Here is a 25,620-nt window from a genome sequence, read left to right as displayed (position 1 = left end):
CTTCATGAGCTCCCTGACCGAGTTCCCCCCAGTGGGCCGTTGCCCCCCGCCCCGTGAGCCTACCACGCTGCCCCTGCTCCCCTCCCGGCGGGGGCCCAGCCGGAGGGGCCCGCGGGGAGTCCGCCACCGGCGTCCACTCCCGCGGCCTAGGCCGGGGTGGGCGGCCGGCCTCCCCCGGGCTGACCCCCGAGGCCGCGAGGACCCGCGGGGGCGCGCGGAGGGCCGCGGGCCGCGGGCGTGCGGTCCTTCGGGCTGCAGGGGGCGCTGTGCGCACCCTCGGGCCCGGCCGCGAGCGCAGCTCTTGTTTAAAGGGCCGACGGGGCACGTGGCTCGGACGCAGCTCGCGGCCTCCCGGCAGGAGCTCCGAAGCTGGGCGGCTCCGCTCCGCCTCCGCCTGCGCGCTGCGCCAGGCCCGCCAGGCCCGGCCGAGGAGAGCCGCCGACAGAGGGACGCGAGCAGCCATGGCCGAAGCGGCGCCCGCGCGGGTAAGCGCCCCGGCGCGCGGACGCCCAGACGGGCCAGGGCCGCCGCCTCAGCCGCCGCGAGGGCCCGTGAGGGTCTCCGCCCGGCCGGCGTGGAGCGGCCCCGCCGCGCGGCCTCCCCGCCCGCCGCCTCCGCCCAGGCCGCCGCCCGCCCCGCCGCGCCAGCCCTGTCCGCCCCGCCGCCCCGGTTTGCGTCCGGGCCCGGCTTTCGGGACGACCGACCGACCGGGCGGCCCAAACGGCGGGGGAGGCGGCCCCGACGGCGGGGGACAGGCCCGGCTTCTCCGCGGCGCTTCCGATGACAGGCCGTGGCTGGAGCGGAGCGGCCGTGCCCCCGTCCATTGTCTCGTTGGAGGCACGCAGGGCGGACCGGTCGCCAGGCCCCGTGCGGTTCTGACAGCCGGTCGGGCTCGGGGAAGGGACCGGCCCAAGGTCGCTCACCTGGTCGGGGCCACGGCCCAACAGCCCGACGTCTAGGCCAGACCTTCGGGATTGCATCCCGGTGAAGGTACCCAGTGTTGTACTTTTACCTAAGAGAAAGGTGCTGAATGCTGCTTACGAGAGGGAGTGTAGGTACATTTTTTTTTTTTTTTAATTTATGATAGTCACACAGAGAGAGAGAGAGAGAGAGGCAGAGAGACAGGCAGAGGGAGGAGCAGGCTCCATGCAGGGAGCCCGATGTGGGACTCCATCCTGGATCCTGGGATCACGCCCTGAGCCGAAGGCAGACACTCAACCGCCAAGCCACCCAGGTGTCCCTATTTTTTTTTTTTTCTTTTTTAAGATTAGTGTGTTGGATTGAATTATTTTGATGACTTTATAATGTTGGCCGGTAATGGGCAGTATGCCCAATTTGGAGAAAAGAATCCTTTGGCTATTTTTGACACACCAGAAAATCACTTGCATACAACGCTCAATAGGTGCCTTCTGTTATTATTAATACATCTTAGTGAAGTTTCTGAAACCTTGATCTTGGGGGATCCTTTTGAAGGAGGAACTTCCCCTCCCTTTCCTTTAATGAGTTTGGTGTGTCCTTCCCTTAGGATTCCCCGAGTGCAAGGGAGAGAAGGGGGGTGGGGAGTACTGCAGTTTGTGGCCCTGTCCCCTGGGAAATACCCCCCAAGCCATTTCTGTAACTGCACTGGTGACATCACCAGCTTCCACCTAGCCCAGGACCACTCCCCAGAACTTTCTCTGGCTATTCCTATCCATACACTCCTTCCCCTCTGCCATCTTTAATTAGAGTACCTGAGATTCCCGAGAAACTCCCCAAACAGAACAGATGTGCCCCCAACTCTTGTCAGCCCGTCATATCATACTGTGGTTTATCATGACTGTTTCTATACAGAATTTTTCTCCTGGAAAAGGAAGAACCACATAATTTTTTCTGCATTCCCCTATTGCGCCTTTACAAGGCAGGTGTTCAGTAGTTGGTACTGAATGAATGTTGTGAGGTTATTCATTCATTCAGTAGGTATTCATTGAGCATCTGCAGTGATTGAGGCACTCTTTTAGAAGCTGAGAATACAACAGTGACCCTTGGAGAACTTGGGTTTTGCAGGAAACAAACCACACATGGACTTGTCTTGAGTCCTTAGTGCTGTCAAAGAAGGGACTCACAAGGTCCTCTTTCAGCTTTGCCAGTCAGTGAAGGTTTCTAGAAGGCTTTGAGTTGCCGGAGCCTTAAAAATAAGAGGAAGCCAGATGCACAGAGAGGTAGGTAGGTAGGTAGCTAGGTGGGGTGGGGTGGAACTAACACATGCATGGAGGAGAGTGAGGTGTGTGTTAGGAATCCAGGGAGGCCGAGGTGGCTGGAGTGTAGTATATATAAGGTTAGAGAGGCAGGCAGAGGTACAAGAAGTGGTGTGGATTCTGCTCGAAGTATGCTGGCAAGCTACTGAAGAGTTTTAAGCAGGGGCCTAAAATGATCTAGCCTGTATTTTTATTTTATTTATTTTTATTTATTTATGATAGTCATACAGAGAGAGAGAGAGAGAGAGAGGCAGAGACATAGGCAGAGGGAGAAGCAGGCTCCATGCACCGGGAGCCTGATGTGGGATTCGATCCTGGGTCTCCAGGATCGCGCCCTGGGCCAAAGGCAGGCGCCAAACCGCTGCGCCACCCAGGGATCCCTAGCCTGTATTTTTAAACACTTCCTGACTGCTCTGGGAAAGTGTACTGAGGAGGAGGAGGTGAAGTGGGGGAGTTAGGGGGCATTGCTGCGGCTGGGACCAAGTGATGACAGTGGAGAAGAGGATGGATTTGAGATAATTTTGGAAGTCAGAGAGGACTTGAGGTGGTCTGACCATGAAGAGTGAGTGAAGGGGAGAGGTGAGAGGTCACTTCATTCTTCCAAAAAGGCTTTTAGTACGAGGTACTTGGGACCAGGCCATTGCACACACTCTGGCTCATGCACCAGGCACTGGTGTGAGCTGAGGCACTTTAGAAGCTCTTTCCAAGGTGCCCAAAGGTGAGGGAATGAAAGAGGTGGAGGAGAAAAGCCCATGTAAACTCTTTCTTGCTGAGTCCCTGAGCCAGAACCATCATCATCAGCATTGTCAACATCATTATCATCTTAATCAAATCAACGTGGGGCTTTGTGTGCATTGAGTATTTCCGACATGCTAGACATTGGTGAGGATTGTGTCATTAATTCTCACAATCCTGGGGATCCCTGGGTGGCTCAGTGGTTTAGCGCCTGCCTTCCGCCCAGGGCATGATCCTAGAGTCCCAGGATCAAGTCCCACATTGGCTCCCTGCATGGAGCCTGCTTCTCCCTCTGCCTGTGTCTCTCATGAATAAATAAAATCTTAAAAAAAGAAATTCTCACAATCCTCCCATGTAAGTACCATTTTCTAGATGTGGAAGTGAAATTGAAGGCTGTGTGAAAAATCTTGCCCGATCCAGCCAGCTTGGGAGCAGCAGAGTTGCTGGTTGGACTCGGCCTCTGGGTGTGAGACAGAAGACGGACCCAACATGGAAGCCCACCTGAGAACTGCAGATATTTTCTCCCGCTTTCCACTTGCTAACACCATGGTCCCGCCAGTGTTTCCGGTCCTGAGGCTGCACTCCTAACTGATGTCCCTGCCTCCCGTCCCACACTGCTGCCTGACTGGCCCTTAGGATCCCACGTGGGGCTTTGCAGGAACAGTTGAAGCTTCTTTCTGAAGTATGTGTTTTGATTATATCATTCTGATAATATCTCCCCTTTCTCTTCTTGTGGACAGGCTCCAGAGAGGGACAAGCAAACAGAGGACGAAAGCCCTTCGACGCCTTCTTTGTCACCCCAGCCAGCAGCTGAGAAGAACTCATACCTATACTCCACGGAGATCACACTGTGGACCGTGGTGGCCGCCATCCAGGCCTTGGAGAAGAAGGTGGACTCCTGCCTGGCCCGCTTGCTGACCCTGGAGGGGCGGACGGGGACGGCCGAGAAGAAACTGGCGGACTGTGAGAAGACGGCCATGGAGTTTGGGAACCAGCTGGAGGGCAAGTGGGTCGTGCTGGGGACCCTGCTGCAGGAGTACGGGCTGCTGCAGAGGCGGCTGGAGAACATGGAGAACCTGCTGAAAAATCGAAATTTCTGGATCCTGCGGCTTCCGCCAGGCAGCAAAGGGGAGGTCCCTAAGGTATCTTTTGGGCACCTGGGGTGGGATGGCCTGAGGGGTGGTGCCTGTAAGTGTGTGGGTGAGCGTGCGTGACACTGTTCCAGGTGCCCGTGACCTTTGATGATGTGGCCGTGTATTTCTCTGAGCCGGAGTGGGGCAAGCTGGATAACTGGCAGAAGGAGCTCTACAAGCACGTGATGCGGGGCAACTATGAGATGCTGGTGTCCCTGGGTAAGGCTGCATAGGTGGGGATCTGGGTCTGCGTCCACAGATTGGCCTCCAGAAGTCTGTGTCTTTGCTTTCAGTGCTGTTTTTCTCGGTGTCTCTCCATCTCTCTGGGTAGCCGGGTGGCAGGTGTCCAGTCTTGACCCAGCTCTCTTTCCATTCTGTGTGCAGATTATGCCATCTCCAAACCAGACATCCTGACCCAGATGGAGAGGGGAGAGGAGCCTTGCCCTGAAGGCCCATGGGGCCAGGAGGAGGGCAATAAGAGGGAGGCAGCATGCCCAAGGAGGCCAAGCCTTGGTGAGTGGGGGTGAGGTGGGGGAGTGAGCAGGGCACACTGAATCGTAGTCCTGCTCTCCTGGGCTTTCCAGATGTGCTGCGAGGCCAGGAAGGGATCACAAGCCCTTAACCCAAAGTGGGGCCCACTCTGTCTTAGGCCAGCCTGGTCGGGGCGGGTGCAGAGCTTTTGTCTTTGAGCTGTACTGTTTCTGCTTCTGAGTGAGTGGCCAGCAGTCCCGGTGTCGTGTGGTTGGTTGTTGTGAGGACTGCATGACACGGCAGACGTAAAGCTCATACTTATTGAGCATTGTATAAGTGGGGGCTTATTACTGACAGTGATACTGCTAGCAGCAGCATTATTGCTGCCCCTCTTGCCTGCCCCTTCCACCTCAGCTCCCCAACTTGAACCTGGAGCTCTAAGGCCCGTTGCGTACTGGCTTCCCTTTGTGGAAATGGCCCTCTCAGGGGAGCGGCCAAGCCAACTTCATCCTGAGAGCTAGTAAGGTATGGGACAGTGGTTCCAAAGTTGGCAGCCCATCAGAGTCTTCTGGGCTGGTTTTTTTTTTTTTTTTTTTTTTTTTTTAAGTTTTAAAAAATAAATGGAAGTAGAGAGAAGAGTACAGTGAGCCTCCAAGTGATCGTCACACACATTCAGCAGTGACCAGGGGTTGGCCACACTGGCTTCACTGTCTCTTCCCTTTCTCTAAACAGCCCAGATACCACTGTTCTACCCAGCAGATTAACATCTAATCCCTAGCTCACATTCTCTTTTTTTTTTTTTTTTTTTTTTTTTTAACTTTTTTTTTAAATTTTTTATTTATTTATGATAGTCACACACACAGAGAGAGAGAGAGAGAGGCAGAGACACAGGCAGAGGGAGAAGCAGGCTCCATGCACCGGGAGCCCGACGTGGGATTCGATCCCGGGTCTCCAGGATCGCGCCCTGGGCCAAAGGCAGGCGCCAAACCGCTGCGCCACCCAGGGATCCCTAGCTCACATTCTCTTTTCCCCAGTTGTCTCAAAACTGTTTTCTGCAGGTGCTGGGTCCTAATTCTAGTATACCAGAGTCCACCTGTTGTATTCAGTTTATAAAAAGTCTGTTATGAAGCCTGTGAAAACCTCCCCCAATGCCACGTTTAACAGCTTTATTGAGATTTAGTTAACAGACCATCCAATTCAATAATTAAAGTATACTGCTCGGTGTTTTACTGTATTCACAGTTTTTTGACCATCACCATAAGCTGTTCTTAGAACCTCTCTTGCCCACCAGAGAGAAACCTGTAGTCACGGGAGTTAACTTCCCTTTTCCCTCCCCCTGCTCCGTAGCCTTAGGCAGCTACTGATCTATTCCATGTGTCTTAGGTTTGCCTGTTCTAGACATTTCACTTAATTTTTTTTTTTTAAGATTTTGTTTATTTATTCATGAGAGACACACAGAGAGAGGCAGAGACACAAGCAGAAGGAGAAACAGGCTTCCTCCAGGGAGCCTGACATAGGACTTGATCCCAGGTCTCCAGAATCATGACCTGAGCTGAAGGCAGATGCTCAACCACTGAGCTACCTGGGTGTCCCTAGACATTTCACTTAAATGGAGTCATACTGTGTGTGACCTTTTGTGTCAGCCTCCTCTCACTGAATGTGTGTTTAGGTTTATGCACATTGTGCCTGCGTCCGTATCTGTGTGGGTACACCGCATTCACCACATTTTGTTGCTCTGCTCCTCAGGTGATTGACCATCCTCAGATCTCCTTCTTCCATGTCCTTTATTTGTTGACATTCTTACACCATTTATCTTTTTAAATGCCGTTACTTCCCATATTTTGGATGTGATGTCATTTATTCTTCTGTTTCTTGCATTTCCTATAAACTGGTAGATCAAGAGGCTTCTTTAGATTTCGGCTGAACTTTATGGGCAGGATGACTTCAGAGGCTGTGTACTCCCTGTTAGCCCCTGCCTGCCTGCCTTTTCTGGATCCTGAGCCCTGTCCTTACAAACCTCCCTGTCACCTTCTCACCTAATGATTGTAATAGTCATTGAACATTGTTGCCCAGATTTGCTACTCTATTAGGGGTTGCAGAATGTTAAGAGTCTGTCCTACTTACGCACAGAATAGCTGAAATTCTTTTATAAAGAAGAATTTCCCTGATCAACTCTTAGTTACCCTGAAATACAGTCTGTACAGAAAAGGCAGGATAAAAGCTTAATTCTTTGCCTTCATCAGTTTTCAGAATGAAGAGTTACTACCTTAGAAGCCTTCAAAGGTGACCGATACTTGGGCTTTTTTTTTTTCTTTTAATGACTTCATAGACTGTTGAATATTTTATATATGCCAGTCTTTCACAGCCATTATTTTTTGTGCTTAACTTGTCCCATCTTTAGCTCATGGGAACGCCTTCAAGTTGGCCCGTAGGCCATTTTGATGTGACTTCTGTGGCTTTCAGATACCATAAGATGTTCTGAAATCATCTAGCATAGTTCTTGCCCCAGACCCGGAATACAGATTTCTCCAAGGAGTTTTGATTCCTTTCAGCAACGAATGCTATTTGGAGACCACAATATGAGTGCTGGTAGTTGCTCATTTTTGCCATTACTTCTAGGGCTTTTTCAGAATTTAAAAAAATTTTTTTAGAAAATATGTATTTTTGAAAAGGAAAAAATTGAGTCCATAGTGCTATTTCTCATTCAAATTTAATTTTTTTAACGATTTTATTTATTTATTCATGAGAGACACAGAGAGCGAGAGAGAGGCAGAGACACAGGCAAGAAGGAGAAGCAGGTTCCACGCAGGGAGCCCAATGTGGGACTCAATCCCAGGACCCTAGGATCACGCCCTGAGTGGAAGGCAGATGCTCAATGCTGAGCCACCCAGGTGTCCCATTGTTCTTTGATCTTATACTTGTATATCTCTTTTATTTTATTTATTTATTTTTTAAATAGATTTATTTTTTATTGGTGTTCAATTTGTCAACATACAGAATAACACCCAGTGCTCATCCTGTCAAGTGCCCACCTCAGTGCCCGCCACCCAGTCACCCCTACCCCCCAATCTCTTTTCTTTTACATGGAAATCTTAAACAATTAGACTTCTGACTGAAGGCTGAGTTTCTTTGCAACCTCTTTTTGTCCTCTGAATGCATTCCATTCAGGACTTACAGATGAAATTCTACCACTTAAAGTCACTTGAAATAATTATTATCTCTATGTGGTTATGTCACCAACCCAATATACAGTTAAGTTTATTTGTTTCTATGTATTTTTCAGTTTTTTTTTTTCAGTTTTTTTTTTTTTAATTCTTTTTTTATTTATTTATGATAGTCACAGAGAGAGAGAGGCAGAGACACAAGCAGAGGGAGAAGCAGGCTCCATGCACCGGGAGCCCGATGTGGGATTTGATCCCGGGTCTCCAGGATCGCGCCCTGGGCCAAAGGCAGGCGCCAAACCGCTGCGCCACCCAGGGATCCCCGATTTTTCAGTTTTTTAAAAAAATCTGTTTTTAAAAGATTTTCTTTATTTAGCCTGCATGATGGGGGAGGGGCAGAGGGAGAGGGAGAAGCAGACTCCCCCCTGAGCAGGGAGCCCCACGTGGGGCCCTGGGAGCATGACCTAAGCTGAAGGCAGACACTTAACCAACTGAGCCACTCAGGTGCCTCTATTTTTAGATTCTTAGAAGTGGCTCTTTTTACCTTTTCATTTAACGTTTTGAATATATAAGCCATGTTGTGTTTGCAAAGTCCAAATGGTTTAACAGAATACATTCAGGGAAGTCTTATTTCCATTCTCATCCCCTTCTTGTACCTATGGATACCATTCTTATTACCATCCCTGTCTCACACAGTTTCTCCTGGAGATCACTTCATACGTGTATGTAGAGATCTTCCTCCCTTTTTTTGTGGATGCAGAATGTTCCATGGTGTCGTATACCATAGTTTGTTTAACCAGTCCCTACTGGTGGACACTTGGCATACTTCTAATATTTTGGTGATATAAATAATGTTGTAGTGACTACTTTGTGCATAAGGCAGTTCATATTTTTGCCTATGTATCTTTGGGATAGATTTCTAGAAGCTACAGTTACGGTTCAGAGATAAATGAATATGTAAATATTTGAGAATTTATCACCAAATACACCTCCATGAAGGTTATATCATTTGCATCTCCTTCAGTGTTCTGAAAGAAGGCCTGGCCTTGCCAAAGAGAATGTGGTCAAACTTGTGGAATTTTTGTCTGCCTAATATGTAAGAATATGTCTGCTTAATATTTCTGTGTAGCTTTAAGTAACAGCTTTATTAGCTATAATTAAGTCACTGTACAACTCTCCTATTTAACCTGAGTGGTCGAGTGGTTTCTAGCTTATTCATCGATATGTGCAACCAGTAAACCCCACAGTCAATTTTATAACACTTTCATCACCTCCAAAACAAACCCTGTACCGTCTGGCTGTCACCACCAGCCCCTTCCCAACTCTCCAGCCGTAAGCGATGACGAGTCTTCCTGGCTATATAATTGCCGAGCCTGGATGCTTCATAGAAATGGAATTTACAATTCATGGTCTTTTGACTCTGGCTTCTTTCCCTTAGCGTAATGTTTTCAGGGTTCATCCATGTGTATCCATATTTCATTTCTGTTTTGTTTTCTCTTTTCCTTATCGTGGTCAAATACACATAACATAAAATTTGCCATCTTAGCCATTTTTAGGTGTACTGTTTGGTGGTATTAGATACATCATAAAGTCCTGCAGTCACCCCCGCCCCCATCACCACCATCCATCTCCAGAATTCTTTTCATCTTATAAAACTGAAACTCTATACTCATTAAATGGTAATCCTCATCTGCCCCATTCCGAAGCCCCTGACAACCACAGTTCTTTCTGTCTCTGATTTTGCCTACTCCAAGTACCTCATAGAAGTGGAATCGCACAGCATTTGTCTTTTCATGACTGGCTTCTTTCATTCAGCATATGAAGTTTCATCCGTATTGTAGCAGGTGTCAAAACTTCTTTCCTTTTTTAGTCTAAATACTCTACTGTATGTGGATACCACATTTTGCTTATCCATTCATTTGTCAATGGATGCATGGGTTGTTTCTGTGTTTTAGCTATTGTGAATAATGCTGCTTATGATCATGGACACATAAATACCTCTTAAGAGACACTGCTTTCATTTCTTTTTGGCTTAGAAGTGGGGGAAAAAACAATAAAAATAAGTGGAATTGCTGGATCATGGTAATTCTATTTTTAATTTTTTGAGGACCATTATGCTGTTTTCCACAGTGACTGTACCATTTTATAATCTCACCAACAGTGTACAAGGGTTCCAGTTTCTCTACATTTTTGCCAACACTTACTATTTTCTGTTGTTTCTTTTTTCTTTTTTTTCCTGTTGTTTCTTTTTTTTTTTTTTTTTTTTTTTAAATATGGAACGCTTCACGAATTTGCGTGTCATCCTTGCGCAGGGGCCATGCTAATCTTCTCTGTATCGTTCCAATTTTAGTATATGTGTTGCTGAAGCGAACACTGTTGTTTCTTTTTAATGGTAACCATCATAATGAGTGTGAAGTGGTATCTCATTGTAGTTTTGAGTTGCATTTCCCTAATGATGAGTGACGTTGAGCATCTTTACCTTTGCTTTTTGGCACATGTGTACATCTTGTTTGGAGAAACATCTATTCAAGTCCTTTGCCCATTTTTGAGTAGAGTTGTTCGTTTTCCTGTTACTGAGTTTTAGTAGCTCTCTGCATATCCTGGGTATTAATCCCTTATCAGATATGTGACTCACAAATATCTCTCCCATTCTGTGGATTGCCTCTTTACTGATGATAGTGTGTTTTGATGCACAAATTTAAAGTTTTCATGGAGTCCGTTTGTCTATTTTTTTCTTCTGTTACCTGTGTCTTTGGTGTCCTATCCAAGAAATCCGTGTCAAATCTAGTCTAAGAGTTTTATGTTTTACGCCTAGGTCTTTGATTCATTTTGAGTTAGTTGGGCTTTTTTTTTTTTTTAAAGATTTATTCATTCATTCATGAGAGACACACACACAGAGGCAGAGACATAAGCAGAGGGAGTAGCAGGCTCCCTATGGGGAGCTCAATATGGGACTCCATCCCAGGACCCCAGGATCACAGCCTGAGCCGAGGCAGATGCTCAACTGCTGAGCCATCCAGGCACCCCTTGAGTTCGTTTTTGTATATGGAGTTAGATAAGGATCCAACTTTATTCTTTTGTATGTGGATATGCAGTTTTCCTACCACCATTTGTAGAAAAGACAGTCCTTTCCTCATTGAGTGGTCTTGGGACCCTTCTCAAATATCATTTGACCAGTTTTGTGAAAGTTTATGTCTTGGTTCTATTTATTAATTCTATCTATGCCAGCACTACCACACTGTTATGATTATGGTGACCTTTAATAGTAAGTTTTGAAATCAGGAAGTCCTTCAACTTTGTTCTTCCTTCTCAATACTATTTTTGCTCTTTGGGGTTCCTTGAGATTCCATATGAATTTTAAGATGGGTTTTTCTATTTCTCTAATAAAATGTCATTTAGAGTTTGATAGAAATTACATTGAATCTGTAGGTCAGTTTGGTAGTATCAACACCGTAACAATATTAAGCCTTCCAATTCATGAACATGCTATATTTCCATTTATTTATTACTTTAATTTCTTTCTGTAGTGTTTTGTAGTTTATTTTTATTTTATTTTTATTTTTTATTTATTTTTTTGTAGTTTTTTTATTTTATTTTTATTTTATTTTATTTATTTATTTATTTTTTTAAGATTTTATTTATTTACTCATAGAGACAGAGAGAGAGAGGCAGAGACACAGGCAGAGGGAGAAGCAGGCTCCATGCAGAGAGCCTGACATGGGACTCATCCAGGGTCTCTAGGATCATGCCCTGCGCCACCGGGGCTACCCCTGTAGTTTTTTTTTTTTTAAGACTTATTTATCATTCATGAGAGAGAGGCAGAGACACAGGCAGAGAGAAGCAGGCTCCTCTCAGGGAACCTGATATGGGACTAGATTTCCAGACCCAGGATCACTCCCTGAGCCAAAGGCAGATGTCCAGCTGCTGAGCCCCCAGGCATCCCAGTGTTTTGTAGTTTTCATTATAAAAGTCTTTTACCGGGATCCCTGGGTGGTGCAGCGGTTTGGCGCCTGCCTTTGGCCTAGGGTGCGATCCTGAAGACCCAGGATCGAATCCCACAACGGGCTCCCGGTGCATGGAGCCTGCTTCTCCCTCTGCCTATGTCTCTGCCTCTCTCTCTCTCTCTCTGTGACTATCATAAAATAAAAAATAAATAAATAAATAAAAATTAAAAAAAAAAGTCTTTTACCTCCATGGTTAAATTCCTGAGTATTTCATTTTTTATGATACTATTATAAGCGGAATTGTTTTTGTAATTTTCTTTTCAGATTGCTTATTATTAGTGTATACAACTGATTTTTGTATGTTGATGTTTATCCTGCTTATTTGCTTAACTCATTTGCTAGTTCTTACAGTTCATTGTGGAATTTCTAGGGTTTTCTGCATATATCATCTTTGAAGAGATAATTTTACTTCCTTTCCAATTTGGATGTTTTTTATTTCTGTTTCTTGCTTGCTTGCTCTGGCCAGGACTTTGAGTCCTTTGTTGAATAGGTAGTTTTAAAAGTGGATATCTTTGCCTGTTCCTAATCTTAGAGGAAAAGCTTTCATTCTTTGACCATTGAATGTAATGTTCACTGTTGGTTTTTCAAATATGCCTTTTATTATGTTGAGATAGTTTCTTTCTGTGTCTAGTCTATTGAGTGGTTTTATCATGAAAGGGTGTTAAATTTTGTCAGATGCTTTTTCTGTATCAATTGAGATGATCAGGGGGTGTTTTCCTTCATCCTGTTAATGTGGTATATTCCATTGATCTAGTTTATATGTTGAACCAGCCTTGCATTCCAAGAATACACTCCACTTGGTTATGGTGTTTAATCCTCCCTTGCTTTTTTTTTTTTTTTTAAGATTTCATTTGTTTATTAGAGAGAGAGCATGAGGGGGCCTGCTGGCAGAGGGAGTGTGAGAGGCAAATTCGCCACTAAGCAGGAAGCCTGGAGGTGGGGCTTGATCCCAGGACCTGAACCAAAGGCAGCTGCTTAACCAACTGAGCCACCCAGGCACCCTGGCAACAGTGTTTTTTTTAACGTTACCTCTCTTATATGTGTGTGGTTGAGTATCTTTCTGTTTATGGGTCATTTAAATTTCTTATTCTGTGAATTCTTTGTTCATCTCTTTGACCTAGGAAGCTTTTTTGAAATGTATACTAATGGGTGCCTGGGTGGCTCAGTTGGTTAGGCGGCTGCCTGCAGCTTAGGTCGTGATCCTGGGGTCCTGGGATTGAACAACTTGCTCAGCAGAGTGTTTGCTTCTCCATTTCTGCACCCCCCACCTCTATCTTCCTCTCTCTCTCAAATAAATAAAAAAAAAAATTTGTTTTAAGATTTTATTTATTCATGAGAGATGCACAGAGAGGCAGAGACATAGGCAGAGAGAGAAGCAGGCTCCCTGTGGGGAGCCTGATGTGGGACTTGATCCCAGGACCCCAGGATCATGACCTGAACCGAAGACACATTCAACTGCTGAACCACCCAAAATTAAAATCTATGAAAAAATGCATACTTCCTAGGCCTACCCAGAACTACAATGAGAATCTTGGGGTGCTTCCAAGGGGATCTATATATATCAGCCTGGTATAGGACTTTGGACTGGAAGCTACTGTTGTGTTGTTCTGAGTCGGGAAGCCCTAAAAAGCCACATCCTTGGCCCTGCCATGTCATGACTTGTCTGTATGATCAGATGTTTCTGTGCTGTACCTTTTCCTTCTCTTTTATCCACTAAGGATCAGTGAAGTTCACTTAAGTATCAAAATTTGTCTTTGACCCGATGCCTCCACCTCAGTCCCATTGATTACAGTTGGCCATTCCTCACTGGCTCCTGCCTCAGGGGGTATCTCTGTGTTGTCCTTAGTGTCACTGATGTGCATTTTCCAGGCCTCCCTCCACACCCAGAGCACATCCTCAGCCCCATCATCCCTACCCAGGAGGAGCCAAAAGAAGGGCAGGCCTCCAAGCATCAGCAAGATTCAGAAACAAGGGTAACCCTACCTGGAGCGAGCACTGGTAAGTGAGAGCTGCCAGGCGGCAGTGTGAATAGCATCAACAACAGTGGCAGGCAGGTGCCACTGGAGCAAGTGCTAAAGCTTGAAGGTGGAAGGGATGGTTGGGGACAAGGCTTGGCTGAGCTGGACAGGCTTCCTGGGAAGGGGACCCCTGAGACGGGCCTTAGAGGAATGGTAGATGCTGCATGGGAACAAGGCATTTTCAGCAGGAGAAAATGGTCTGAGCAAAAGTGTGGGTCCCTGAGGCATGCTGGGAACCAGGCACTCTGGCCTGGCTGGAGTGAGGGGCCAGGCACACAGGGCCAGGCACTGGGCCTCCTCAGGTTTCCTACGATGGTTCTGTTAACTGGACAGTCTGTATTGTTTGCCTCGAACAGTGCTGGTGTGTACATTCCTCAGTAAATGTCCTCTTTCTGGAGGCCTGTGAGGGGCTCTGTGGCTTCAGTCCCCCCTTCCAGTGAGCTCTGTCTGCTTGTGTGGAAAGGAAGTTCCTGTCTATCCTGTCATGAAAATAGAGTATAACTCCGAGAGCATTTAGCCCATCACGTGGTACAGAGCCTTGTCTGCACTCTGCTAGCTTGGCTTCTCCTGCCCCCTGTTCTCCTCCTTCCTAGAGGCTTGACTTTGCAGTCTTTCTCTCCAGCTATTTCTGTGAATCTCCCCCAGTGAACGTGAGCTCTCTGAGGGTGAGGATAATCCTCCTGGTCCCCACCCCTGTCCCTCCTTCCCAGTCTGTAAGGAGAGAGGACCTTCTTCTCACTGTCTCTGCTCCATTGCAGACCTGGCGCTGTTCCTCAGGGGCCTCCCCAAACCCTCTGTCCTTTTGAGATCCATCAGGGTGATGGGAGTGGTCAGCACTGGCCCAGATGGGACCTGGGGGCTTGGCCTTCGCAGCTCTCCTCTCACCTCCGAAGCAGAGGCCAGTCCTCTGGGCAGAGCCCTGGGCCCCCTCTTCCTGGTGGGCATTTGAGCATGCCTGGGCTCTGCTTAGAGATGCCGGTGGCATCCTGCAAGAGCCTGGTGTCAGGAAAGGCCCTCACAGAGTCTCTCTCACAGGGCCTCCAGCCTCAGTTAAACAGGAGGAAGAATCTTCAGGTGAGGAGTCTCCAACCTCCTCTCTCAGGAACAACCTGCCCAGCTTGGGGCCAGGTGAGTAATGGGAGGAGGCCCTGTGGCCACAGCAGCACTTCAAAGGAGCCCAGGGGCCCTTGGGAGCAGGTTGGGAGGTGGCTCAGGGGGCCCTGAGGAGGGGCTTCCTCCTGAGGATCCCCTCCTCATTCCCAGATACTGTTCCCTGGGGCTCTTGGAGGCCCAGACCATCTAGGTCCTGGTCCTCCTCTGTCATGTCTGGCTTGGTGGCAAGGTGCTGCTTGAAAACAAGCTGCATGCACCAGGTTTGTGGTCTGGTGACAGGCCTCACAGCAACCCTGTGGAGTGGTCCAGGTGCACAGCCTCCAATGTCTTGCAGTTTGTATGTGGTGGCCTGTGATTTAAATTTAGTTTCCCCGCCTGGAGTTCATAAAACGAGACTCACACTCTGATGAGCAGGAAAAAAGAAAGTAGTTATTGCTCATTCTGGCTTTGGGGTATTTTTCTGTCCTCATAGAAAGGAATCCTGTTCTCTCCTGGTTCCATCCTGGTACCAGCTCTGAGGGTAGGCAGAGGTGAGGGGTGGGCCCACCGTGGGGTTGTGGTGTGGTGGGAGTCCCAAGCTGGAGATGGGCCTCCCACGGAGAGGTCTGGGAACCTTGGTCTTCCATGGAGTGCGGCCCAGGACCCACACTCCTCCCTAAGTTTAGGAATAGTACGGGAGCCCATTAAGTGCAACAATTTAGATGGAAAGTTTAGATAATTCTTATAGACTCTTAACTGATGCTGTAACTCTAGGACCAAATACAAACAGCTGGGTCATTTCTAACATAGAAATAAAGTTCCGTCAGGAGTTATTTGTGAGGGTGGCCGGGCAGCTGCGCTGAGCAAAGACCCCTGGGGTCCTGACATCAGGTGCTGGCCCAGAAGGTTCAGCAGGTAGGGGTTCACTCCTCGGCAGCAGTCTCCTGGGCATTTAAGTTCATGCTTCAGCAAGAATAGATAGAAATCGTTCTGCCCTAGACCTTGGAAATTGCTTGTAAAGGGCTACAGGTTCTGTTTTAATAGGCAGAGGGTAAGGTCCACAGTCGGTCTTTGAACAAACCTTCTGCTGCAACAGTGGAGCTGCTGGACACCGGGGGAGGTCAGAGAAGCCAATAATGGGGGTGCTCAGTGTAGATTTGTTATGTGGATGAGCAGCTCAGAGTATGGCTAAGACTGCTACCGCCTCCAGGCCTGAGGTTTCTTACCTAGTCTGATGGCTCCAGGGCTCATTAGGGACTAACGTTGTCAGAACTCTCGGGGATCCTGTGCAGCCAGAGTATCTCAGGGTCCAGGGTCTCCCCTGCACCCTCCCACCTGTTGTCTTTCACTCCATCTGACCTCTGACCCCGCTGGCTCCTTGGCTCCTATTTTTGAAGCTTTGTCTCCTCTATCCTGATGTCCATAGCTTGACCTCCAGGAATGGGCCATTGGAGCATCTGGGCCACATGACAATTAACAGACTGGATGATGTTAGGAGGCAGTGTCTGCTTGGTAGGGCCAAGTGAATTGGGTCCCTGATCTGTGCTGTGAGCGCTCAGAAGAGAAAGGACTCTGGGAAGGCAGGAGCGGAGGGTGGGTGCAGATGCGACTAGAGATGTGCTGGAGGCCAGGACTGGGTGCAGTGGCCTGGGTGGGGGCTAATGTGGCCCACTTGAAATCAATGGAGATTCCTTTCTCCAGGTGGTGGTGGTGTGGTCATCAAGACAGAAGCACAATCTGAGGACCAGATGATGTCTGAGCAGCTCTTCCTGGAGGAGTCCCGGAGCCAGACCATGTGCAGAATGTCCAAGGGGCCGAGGAGTGGGACTGGGGGCCCCAGCCAGCTTCATGCTGCAGGAATGCCATGCGTGCGGGCAGGGGACCCACGGCCACCAGGTTCCGTTGGAGAGCCACCCCGTGTTCTCCCTCGACGGCGAGAGCGGACCTTCCCCTGCCCCGACTGCGGGCAGAGTTTCCGCTTGAAGATTAACCTGACCATTCACCAGCGGACCCATGTGGAGGAGGAGCACAGGGAGACTTCGGGGAGCCCACCTGGCTGGGGGGAGGCCCACTCCACCCTGGAGCCCGGGGAGGTGGTGGTGCCTGGCCCTGTCATCCGCTGGCTCCCTGAGGAGCCTGGAGGCCACCGCTCCCTGGCAGGCCGCTCCTTCATGGGGCGGAGGCCAGCGGCCACCAAGGTGTACCACTGCAGTGAGTGCCTGCGCTTCTTCCAGCAGCGGAAGAGCCTGCTGCTGCACCAGCGCCTGCACACAGGCAACAGCCAGGGCTGGCCAGCTTGTCCCTACTGCGGCAAGGCCTTCCGCCGGCCCTCTGACCTCTTCCGTCACCAGCGCATCCACACTGGCGAGCGGCCCTACCAGTGCCCCCAGTGTGGCCGGGCCTTCAACCGGAACCACCACCTGGCTGTCCACATGCAGACTCACACCCGTGGCCAGGCGGGCCCACACTTCCCAGCTCCCTCTGCCCTCCCTGGGAGTCCACCCCTGCCACGGCCCAGCCACACCGAGGAGGGCTGACTGGGCAAGAACCTGCACGGGTACCCTCCAGCTCTCCTGGGGCACCCCGGCAGGACCTCTGTCCACTTTCAGGCCTTTCCACTTGTGCCTGATGCTGGTTCTTCGTTCTGGAATAGCTTTGGAGAGATCTTTTTTTTCATTCAGATGGGAAGCAGTGGCCTTTTTGGTGACAGTATGTGTGTGACCAGATGCCTCAATTTCCTGTTTCCTAAGTTTGTCACTCTTTGCTGCCTTTTCTACATTCCTGACTTATAAAGGATCCCTTAAGGCTTAGAGGATGCCAAATTTTGGTGAGAGTCTTTGGCAGGTATCTGAGATAAGCAAGAGGCCTGGAGTTAGTGGCCCTTCCAGGAGGGGGCAATAGAGACATTGAGGGCCCGCAATTTGGACATTGTACACAGGTCACAGCAGAATGGACAGTTTGGAGAGTAGGCACTGGAAATTCGAGTTTCCTACTGTGTTATTCTGAAATTTTTTTCTCTTTTTGGAGCTTTTCTAGTGCTTTTGTGTTATATGTGGTTGCAAAGGGGACCAGGAGCTCTGAGAGGCAGGAAGTACTCTGCTAACCTCTTTGTGTGTGGGGATGGTAGAGGGGCTGTCCAGTACAGCCTAGGAGTTAGTGGAGGTACTTGGCTGCTGCCCTGGACACCAGGTTCTTCTCAGTTATGCTTTCTTTGGCCTGGAGTGATTCCCAATATCCCAACATCCGTGGTTGATTTTGGTTATTAGTTGAGAGGGGGAAATAGGCCCGGGGTGGATGACCCTTTCCCCAGGGTCTCAGTATTATGGGTATGCACACTTCCTGGACTGGACCCCATAGAACACCTTGGGGGGTGAGGGAGATGCAGACCCAGCCCAGGAAGCCCCTGCCGGAGAGGAAGATCCTGATGTGAGTGAGGCTGGCCAGCCAACCAGGACTCCTGGGCTCCCAGGCCTCAGGTTTCACGTTAAAGGAGAGGTCTGTGTCCAAGAACTCGGGGCTGGTAGCAGAGATAGGCCAGGAGATGTGAATGAAGTTTTTTAACTTCCTCTGGCCTCATGTTCCTCACCTGTCAAAGGGGGTAGTGACCCCAGTGCATCCTACCTCACTTTAGGGTTTTCAGGGTCATAAATGATTCAGAGGCAGTGGGACAAACAGCCAGGTTTTGTCCTCCTTTTCCAGTTCAGGGCCTCCTTTTTTATTCCACATTGATCTCCAGCCCTTCGCACCCATCAATCCTTCAGGAAGGACCTTTATTTTCTGGAGCACATGGAAGACCCCTTGGGTGCAGAGCCAGGTGAGACTTTCCCATTGGGCCACATCCCCAAGGAGCCCTTTGTACTTCAGTGGAACAAATTCTTACCAAAGCGATGAGGTTCAAACCGTGGAAATTCGGGCAGTAGCATCAGGCCTCCTAGAGAAGCCTTTTTGGCAGTTAGCGTCTTGTGCCTCTTAGTCACACCACTTAGGGTGCTGCCTGCAGACCAACCCTTGGTTTGGGTGATTTTAAACTGGAGGACTGGATCCTCAGCTGTTTTGATTGTTGTCTTACTTGCCTTGGTACTGTGTGAAGTGGCCAGCGTTCAGACCTGCTTCCAGGTGCTGGGTGCCTGGCTGTGCCACTTCCTGTTGCCCCCTCTGACCCTCACACCTCTCCCAAAGTCAGGGGCAGAGTTGGGGGCAAATGGGCCCTTATCTCTGGGGCAAAAGTTAAGTATCCACGTTGGTGAGAGCCCAGCCAAGCTCTCCTGGGCTTGGGGAGAAGAGGTGCCACCCTCCCCAGCTGTGCATTCTGCTTGTCTGCTCTGGCATCCCCAGCCCTCACCAGGGGCCCCACAAGCAGGGCCCTGCTGTCAGCAAGTGTTCAGACAGGATGTGGTGCAAATGTAGCTGCTCTGTGCTTATCCCTTTGCTGCAAGAGCTAGTTTCAGGTGTTTCCTGGGGTGGGGGTGGGGGGGCCTCAAGGCTCAAAGTTCGTAGACCTTTCTAATGCTAAATGCCCTGTGTAAATACAGGTACTACAGCACAAACCAGGAGTGATTGCAGGGCGGCACAGGCCCTCCCTCCGCTTTATGGCAAAGCGCCAGGTCCAGTTAGGGCTTGTGAGTTTGCTTGGCACTCAAGTAAGTGGTCAAAGAACATTTTTTTTTAATTTATTTATTCATGAGCGACACAGAGAAAGGCAGAGACACAGGCAGAGGGTGAAGTGGGAAAAGAACATTCTTGACACTGAAATGACTCGACGGATGCAGCGTGGTGCAGGAGCAGAGCTGTGCTCCGGCACCCTGGAGGCTAGAACCTGGTTTGGCCTTGACTCGCTCCTAGCTCCGGGTCTTGGCTTCCTCATTTGTAAACAAGAAAGGGTGGGGTCCTGGTGCTAGAGGCTCGGAAGAACTGTGACGGGGGCGGCCCTCAGCCTTCGTCGGTGCTCAATAAATATGTTGGACTGAACGAGTATGCGCGCGACCTGCTTCCTGCCCTCCGGGAGGCGGTCCCACAGAGCTGTCGGCCCCGCACAGTCCGGGGTCCTGGGCCGCGTCGTCATCAGGGGCTCTCGACCGCCGGCCACGCCCACCTACGCGTCCGCTGCGGGGCGGGGCCTCGGGCCGGCCAATGGGCGAGGGCGAGGAGGGACGCGGGTGCGGTGCGCGAGTTGGGGGCGGAGCTTTCCCGGGCTGACCAATGGGGAACGGGCTCCTGTTTGCGGGGCGGGTCCACTCCCTGCACGGCTGCCGCCTGCCGAGCCTACCACGACGCCGCAACCCTGCGCGGCCGCTGCATGTCCCTGCATCTACTTGTGTCTCTCCAGCCCTTCGTGTCCCCCCAGCCTCGCGTGTCCCGGCAGCCCTGCAAATCCCTCAGCCTCGCGTGTCCCCCTAGTCCCGTGTGTCCTCCCAGTCCTGTGTGTCCCCCCAGCCCTTGTGTCCCGCAGCTCTGCGTGTCCCCAGCCCCGTGTGTCCCACAGCCTCATGTGCCTCTTGCAGGTCGGGATTGACGGGCACTGGAGAGTCGGGAAGAAGCCTCGCAGGGCCTGGGCCTGTAAGGGCAGCCCTCTGGGAGGGTGCCTAGGAATTGGGGAGGCGCAGCCTGAGTGGAGCAATGACGTCCACCAGGGCACAGTGGCCAAGGGGTGCTGTCTGAGGTCAACGATAAAGTCCCTTCTCCTTTCTTGGCCGCACCTTGCCAGTGTGCAGACTTAGCCACAAGATTTCCCAGGTTCCAGGCATCCCTGACCTTTATTGGAGCCAGCCCTGTGGGTCCTGGGGGTGGGAGAGGAGGATGGACCCTAAGCGCCCTCACTCTAGAGACCCTCGGGGCTTTCCTTTTTGTACCTGTCCTTCAGCCCACCCACCCCACCCCCAAAACTGACACCTTAGGGAGACCATCACCCCACTGTCACCCCCTTTCCATGCTGAGAGGTTACTACTTTCTCCTGTGCAGTGGTCTTGCACCTGACTGTGAGGATCCCCTGAAACTCTTCTGGGCCTGGACTCTGATTTCTGTCAGGATGCATTTGAGTGCCTGCTTGCTCTTCCAAAAGTCTCCAAGAAGTCCTTCCTATTGCTGTTGGGAGGGGTCTGCATTATAGAGGACTTTTGATTATGTGTTTCAGGCTCAGATTTGACTTAGTCTGTCCCTGGCCTGTGTGACAAGAACTATCAACACCAGACTTTTCCATGTCTCTGAAGGTAGAGGTATCATCTCCTGGTAGAAATAGTTTTGAAATGGTTTTATTTATTTATTTATTTATTTATTTATTTATTTATTTATTTTAATTATTTATTTATTTATTCATGATAGTCACAGAGAGAGAGAGAGAGGCAGAGACACAGGCAGAGGGAGAAGCAGGCTCCATGCACCGGGAGCCCGATGTGGGATTCGATCCCGGGTCTCCTGGATCGCGCCCTGGGCCAAAGGCAGGCGCCAAACCGCTGCGCCACCCAGGGATCCCCTGAAATGGTTTTAGATACATTCCTGAGCACCAGATTTGCAACAGGGCCTTACAGGAAGAGAAGATGTTCAGTTCATCCTTAATCTGAAGAGATGGGATCTTCCTCCTCCAGGCTTACCTTGTACTGATCAGGGGACAGACTCAGAGATGGAACAGTTGTCCCTTGAGAGTAGGAGGGAAGGGACAGGTATCTGAAGACCAATACCCAGTATGTGTTGGACATTTTGTGAAGTGCTTTGGAGGAGGTATTCGAGGAACCTCAGTTGCACAAGATTGGGATAATCGGGTTTTGGTTCATAACACATTCTGATTGGCAGCCCAGACTATATTTGTTTTTTTTATGTTTGTTTTAATAATAACATGTGCCAAGGCCAGTAATAGATGCTAAGTGCATTTCCACACCTTTAGTTCACTTCGTCCTCACAACTACCCCCAAAACATGCAGGATTCAAATGGCAGGAGAGGTATTGAGTCAAGTTCTAGTAAAGTTCCATTTCCAGGAATGTTTCCACTATACCTTGGCTGTCTCCAGCGAGCCATTCCTGAATTTCTTGTTTTATTACTTCTAGTAATAAACGATCAATTTTCCATGTCCTGGGGCAAGATATTTTTTGAAACATTTCCTTGCACTTACTACTCTTAAGTGCTGGCTTTCAACTTTCTTTGGCTCCACTTCCTGGCAGCTAGGACCTGGCGTCCTAGTGTGGAGGCCTCTCTGGGGCTGGTGAACAAGGCACCTGGGTCACAGGGCCCTAACAGGTCAGGAAGTCACGTGCCAGTGAATGTCAGGGTGGGAGGGCATTAGAGATGCCAAAGCCAGAACGACAGAACCTTACCTCTGAGACCAGAGTAATGGGAGTGGGTTTGCTCTACAACACTTGCCTGAAATACCATTCTGAGTGTGCATTGGTCCCCTGGGAAGTTTTCCGGACCACTCACTTCCTAACTTCTGCCGGGCCATGTTCCCAGCTTGAGGAAAAAAGTTAAGTAATTGGCTAAGCTCATATCACTATTATGTGGTAGTGCTATGATTCAAATCCATTGCACTCTGTCCATTCATGATGGTAAAGCTTTGTTATTCATTTTCCATTGCCCCTGGGTCTTGGTTCAAGATTTTTCCCTTGGGGGCTCTGTGGTGTCCAGTGTCTGCTGTCTTTGAAAGTCTGCCAGCTAGGGTCTGTTTGGGGGTCTGACCAATGAGGTTTTCTGGTACCCAGAACAAGTTTCCCCCACTCCAAGGGACCCTGTAGCTGGGAATGACTCTGGTACCCTCTCTTATGGAGGCTGATTCATCTCCTTGTGTCTGGTTGCAGGAATGGCACATGGGGACTGGCCTCCCATGAGAGGCCCCCAATTCAGTCTGCAGAGATCTCTTTTCTAGCCATCTTGGTTACCATTTGGATTGTGGAGATGATGGAGTCCCAGGGCTGCCAACCTCAGAGCTAGGAAAGGCAGAGACAGCTGAAAAGAAGTTAAACAACTGTGAGAAGATGGCTGTGGAGTTCGGGAACCAACTGGAGGGCAAGTGGGCCATGCTGGGGACCCTACTGCAGGAGTACAGGTTGCTGCAGAGGTGGCTGGAGAACATGCAGAACTTGCTGAGGAACAGCAACTTTTGGGTGCTGTGATTGCCACCGGGCAGCAAGGGGGAGGTCCCCAAGATACAGGAACTTGGTGCAGGTGGAGAGGGCTTGCGTGGCTTCAGCAGGGTCCTCAGACCCAAAGTGGAGGGAGCGCCATGTCTGCCAAAACTTGACCTCTTGGCACTTTTTTTTTTTTTTTAAGATTTATTTATTTTAGAGAAAGAACATGGGGGTGGTGGAGCAGAGGGAGAGGGAGAGAGAGAGAGAGATTCCATGTCGAATGTGGAGCCCCACGTGGGGCTCCATCTCATGACCCTGAGAACGTGACCTGAGCTGAAACCCATAGTCAGATGCCTAACTGACCATACCACCCAGGTGCCCCTGGACCTCTTGGCTCTTAATACCAGTCGCCAGTTGACTTTAAAGGGCTTGAAAAATCTCAGAAGAGGGAAGCCTAGGTGGCTCAGCGGTTTAGTGCCTGCCTTAGGGCCAGAGTGTGATCCTGGAGTCCCAGGATCGAGTTCCGCACTGGAGCCTACTTCTCCCTCTGCCTGTGTCTCTGCCTCTCTCTGTGTCTCTCATGAATAAATAAAATCTTTCAAAAAAAAAAAAAAAAGAGAAAAAGAAAAAAGAAAAAACTCAGAAGAAAAGTGTGACCCAGCAGAGATGGCTGCGTGGCAGATGGCGTGGGCTGGCTGGGAGGGCTGTGGTTGTGCTCGCTACTCCAGAATGAGCTCTGAGCAAGAGGCCGGGAAATCACAGAAGGTACGTGTGAACCTGGGAGAGGGGACGAGAACCCAGGAGCGTTGACCCTGAATCCTTCTGGCCACTGGTCCCTGCTCTGATCTGAAGCAGATGTGATGGAGGTTGCATTTTCCCGGAAGTTTCGGGGTGGGGAGAGGAGGCTGGAGCTGGTCCTAACTGTTCTCTGAAATGGCTCTGACTCACATTGGCGTGGGGGACCTGTACTTCCAGGTGTCCGTGAAGACAGAAGGTGTGGCTGCGTGGCTCTCTGCTTGGGTGGGTGGGTGGGGCAGCCTGGAGGACTGGCACAAGGGGCTTGGCAAGCACATGAAGGGAAATCATGGGACTCTGGTCTCCTGGGTAAGAGGCTGGCTCCTCGGGGCTTCCAGGCTCAAAGTCCTCAGCTTTATTCCTATTTATTCCTCAGGATTTATTCCTATTGAATCAAATGAGCCTCTCGGATTTGAGAACAGAAAGCGCTTTGAGATTATTTGATCAGCTGTCTTCAAGCAGGAAGAAGATATACTTAATGCCATGTTAGATTTACTGAAATGAAATGAAATGCAGGGGGTAAATGACTTGCCCACGGTCTCATGGAGACTGAATGTGAATTGGCACCTGCTCCTCACTGTACTGCCCTTCCTGTGGCACCAGGGGCAGCTCTTACCCCCACATCTTCTCTCACATGCCAGCCTGTTTATTTCTGGTGAGCTGAGGCCTCCCCTAATTTGTATTTGCACTTCTAGGACTCACTGAGCTGTACTCCGCACACTGTGAGTTCTCCAGAAACTGCCGGATGAAGGCTATATTGTGAGCATCTTTTCAGGGATACCCCAGGCCCAGAAAACGAGGTTGAGGCCCGGACCATGAAGTTCTTCAGGCTGCAGATAAAGAGCCAGGGTGTGTGTGTGCTTGCGTGTTTGTGTGAGAACGATTAACAGATTTTGTAGCCGCCACACTCCCATCCTGCCTCCGCTTGCATATCTGAGTTCTCCCACTAAGCAGTTCATTTTTTTGGTCCACTCGCCCCAGTTGGGAGGCTGAAGCCCAGAGCAGGGCACCTTCCTTTCCTTTGCCTGGCCACAGATTATCCTCTCCCAGAAGATGGTCCCCGTGTGCTGCAAGGCCGCAGGCTTGGGGAGGATGCCAAGCTCCGGGGTTGCAGTGGTGCCTGTGGGAGGGAGAGCTGTGGCAGGTCTGCCCTATGGGGTGTGCAAGCAGAGTTGACCCCACGCGTGCCTCACTCCCTGTCCCGGACCACAGGTTCCCCATCTGTCAAATTAGGTGATTGGACTAGATGACTTTGCGTTCTCCCTGCCTTTCTTGGATTCTACTTTGTCCCCTGTGATGGCAGCAGGGCAGGAGCCTTCCTCCTGGCTGGGTCATCCACACCACCTGCCGGAGGGAGGTGATGGGGGGGCTCTACTCACCCCAAACTCGGTGCTGTCCTCCCACATCTTGAAGGGGGGCAGATCCTACTCCTAACCCCTGGGAGGCACCCTTTCCCTTCAAGGCTTGCAGAGCCAAGCCCTCATAGACTTTTCCACCACCAAGCCGGACCTCAGACCCCAGTGGAGACAGAGTCTCCCAGAGTCTGTCCCCTCAAAAGGAGTGTAGGCACAACATTCCACCTTCCCCTGGTAAGGGCATTCTGGTGTCGGGGGTCCCCCCATTTGGAGAAACAGAGAAAGAGGAGGGTACAGTGAGCCGCCTGCTGTCCCAAAGCTGTTAGGGCCCGACCCAGTGTCCCGGTGCTCAGGGAATGCCTGTGTGACCCCCTGCACTCCATGGCCCTTTGGAAAATTAGATGAATGATGAACAGTGGTTGCTCAGTTTTCTCTCTTAGATGATAGCAGTGTCTTCAATATGCAGTTTTCAAAGCCTTTTATTTTTTTGGCGAGGAACCCTTTATTTGAATGACAGCTGGAAACATATAGCAAGCACAGGGCAAAGCAGGACGAGTCTGGTTGAAGCAG

At 50.0% G+C, this 25,620-nt stretch overlaps 1 protein-coding gene and 1 non-coding gene across 5 annotated transcripts; one reads left to right on the top strand and one right to left on the bottom strand.

Moving 5' to 3' along the window:
- The first annotated feature begins 343 nt into the window (after positions 1-343).
- Positions 344-19,816, top strand: ZNF783 (zinc finger protein 783). 4 transcript variants are annotated; one of them, XM_072818991.1, is made up of 7 exons: positions 344-485; positions 3,710-4,111; positions 4,195-4,321; positions 4,487-4,615; positions 13,608-13,736; positions 14,792-14,884; positions 16,550-19,816. In XM_072818991.1, exons 1-7 carry the CDS (start codon positions 462-464, stop codon positions 17,383-17,385), a joined length of 1,740 nt encoding a protein of 579 aa, XP_072675092.1. In that variant the 5' UTR covers positions 344-461; the 3' UTR covers positions 17,386-19,816. The 4 variants fall into 4 exon arrangements, with proteins under 4 accessions (XP_072675092.1, XP_072675093.1, XP_072675094.1 ...); XM_072818992.1 differs by lacking the exon at positions 344-485 and adding an exon at positions 689-1,051; XM_072818993.1 differs by lacking the exon at positions 344-485 and adding an exon at positions 695-990.
- On the bottom strand, positions 10,002-10,108 carry LOC140629495 (U6 spliceosomal RNA). Its single transcript, XR_012027325.1, has one exon. It is a non-coding gene; the product is annotated as a U6 spliceosomal RNA (small nuclear RNA).
- Positions 19,817-25,620: the final 5,804 nt, after the last annotated feature.

Source organism: Canis lupus (assembly GCF_048164855.1).
Source record: "Canis lupus baileyi chromosome 15 unlocalized genomic scaffold, mCanLup2.hap1 SUPER_15_unloc_1, whole genome shotgun sequence".
NCBI classification, from domain to species: domain Eukaryota; kingdom Metazoa; phylum Chordata; class Mammalia; order Carnivora; family Canidae; genus Canis; species Canis lupus.
This window is presented reverse-complemented; position numbering and strand designations above follow the sequence as displayed.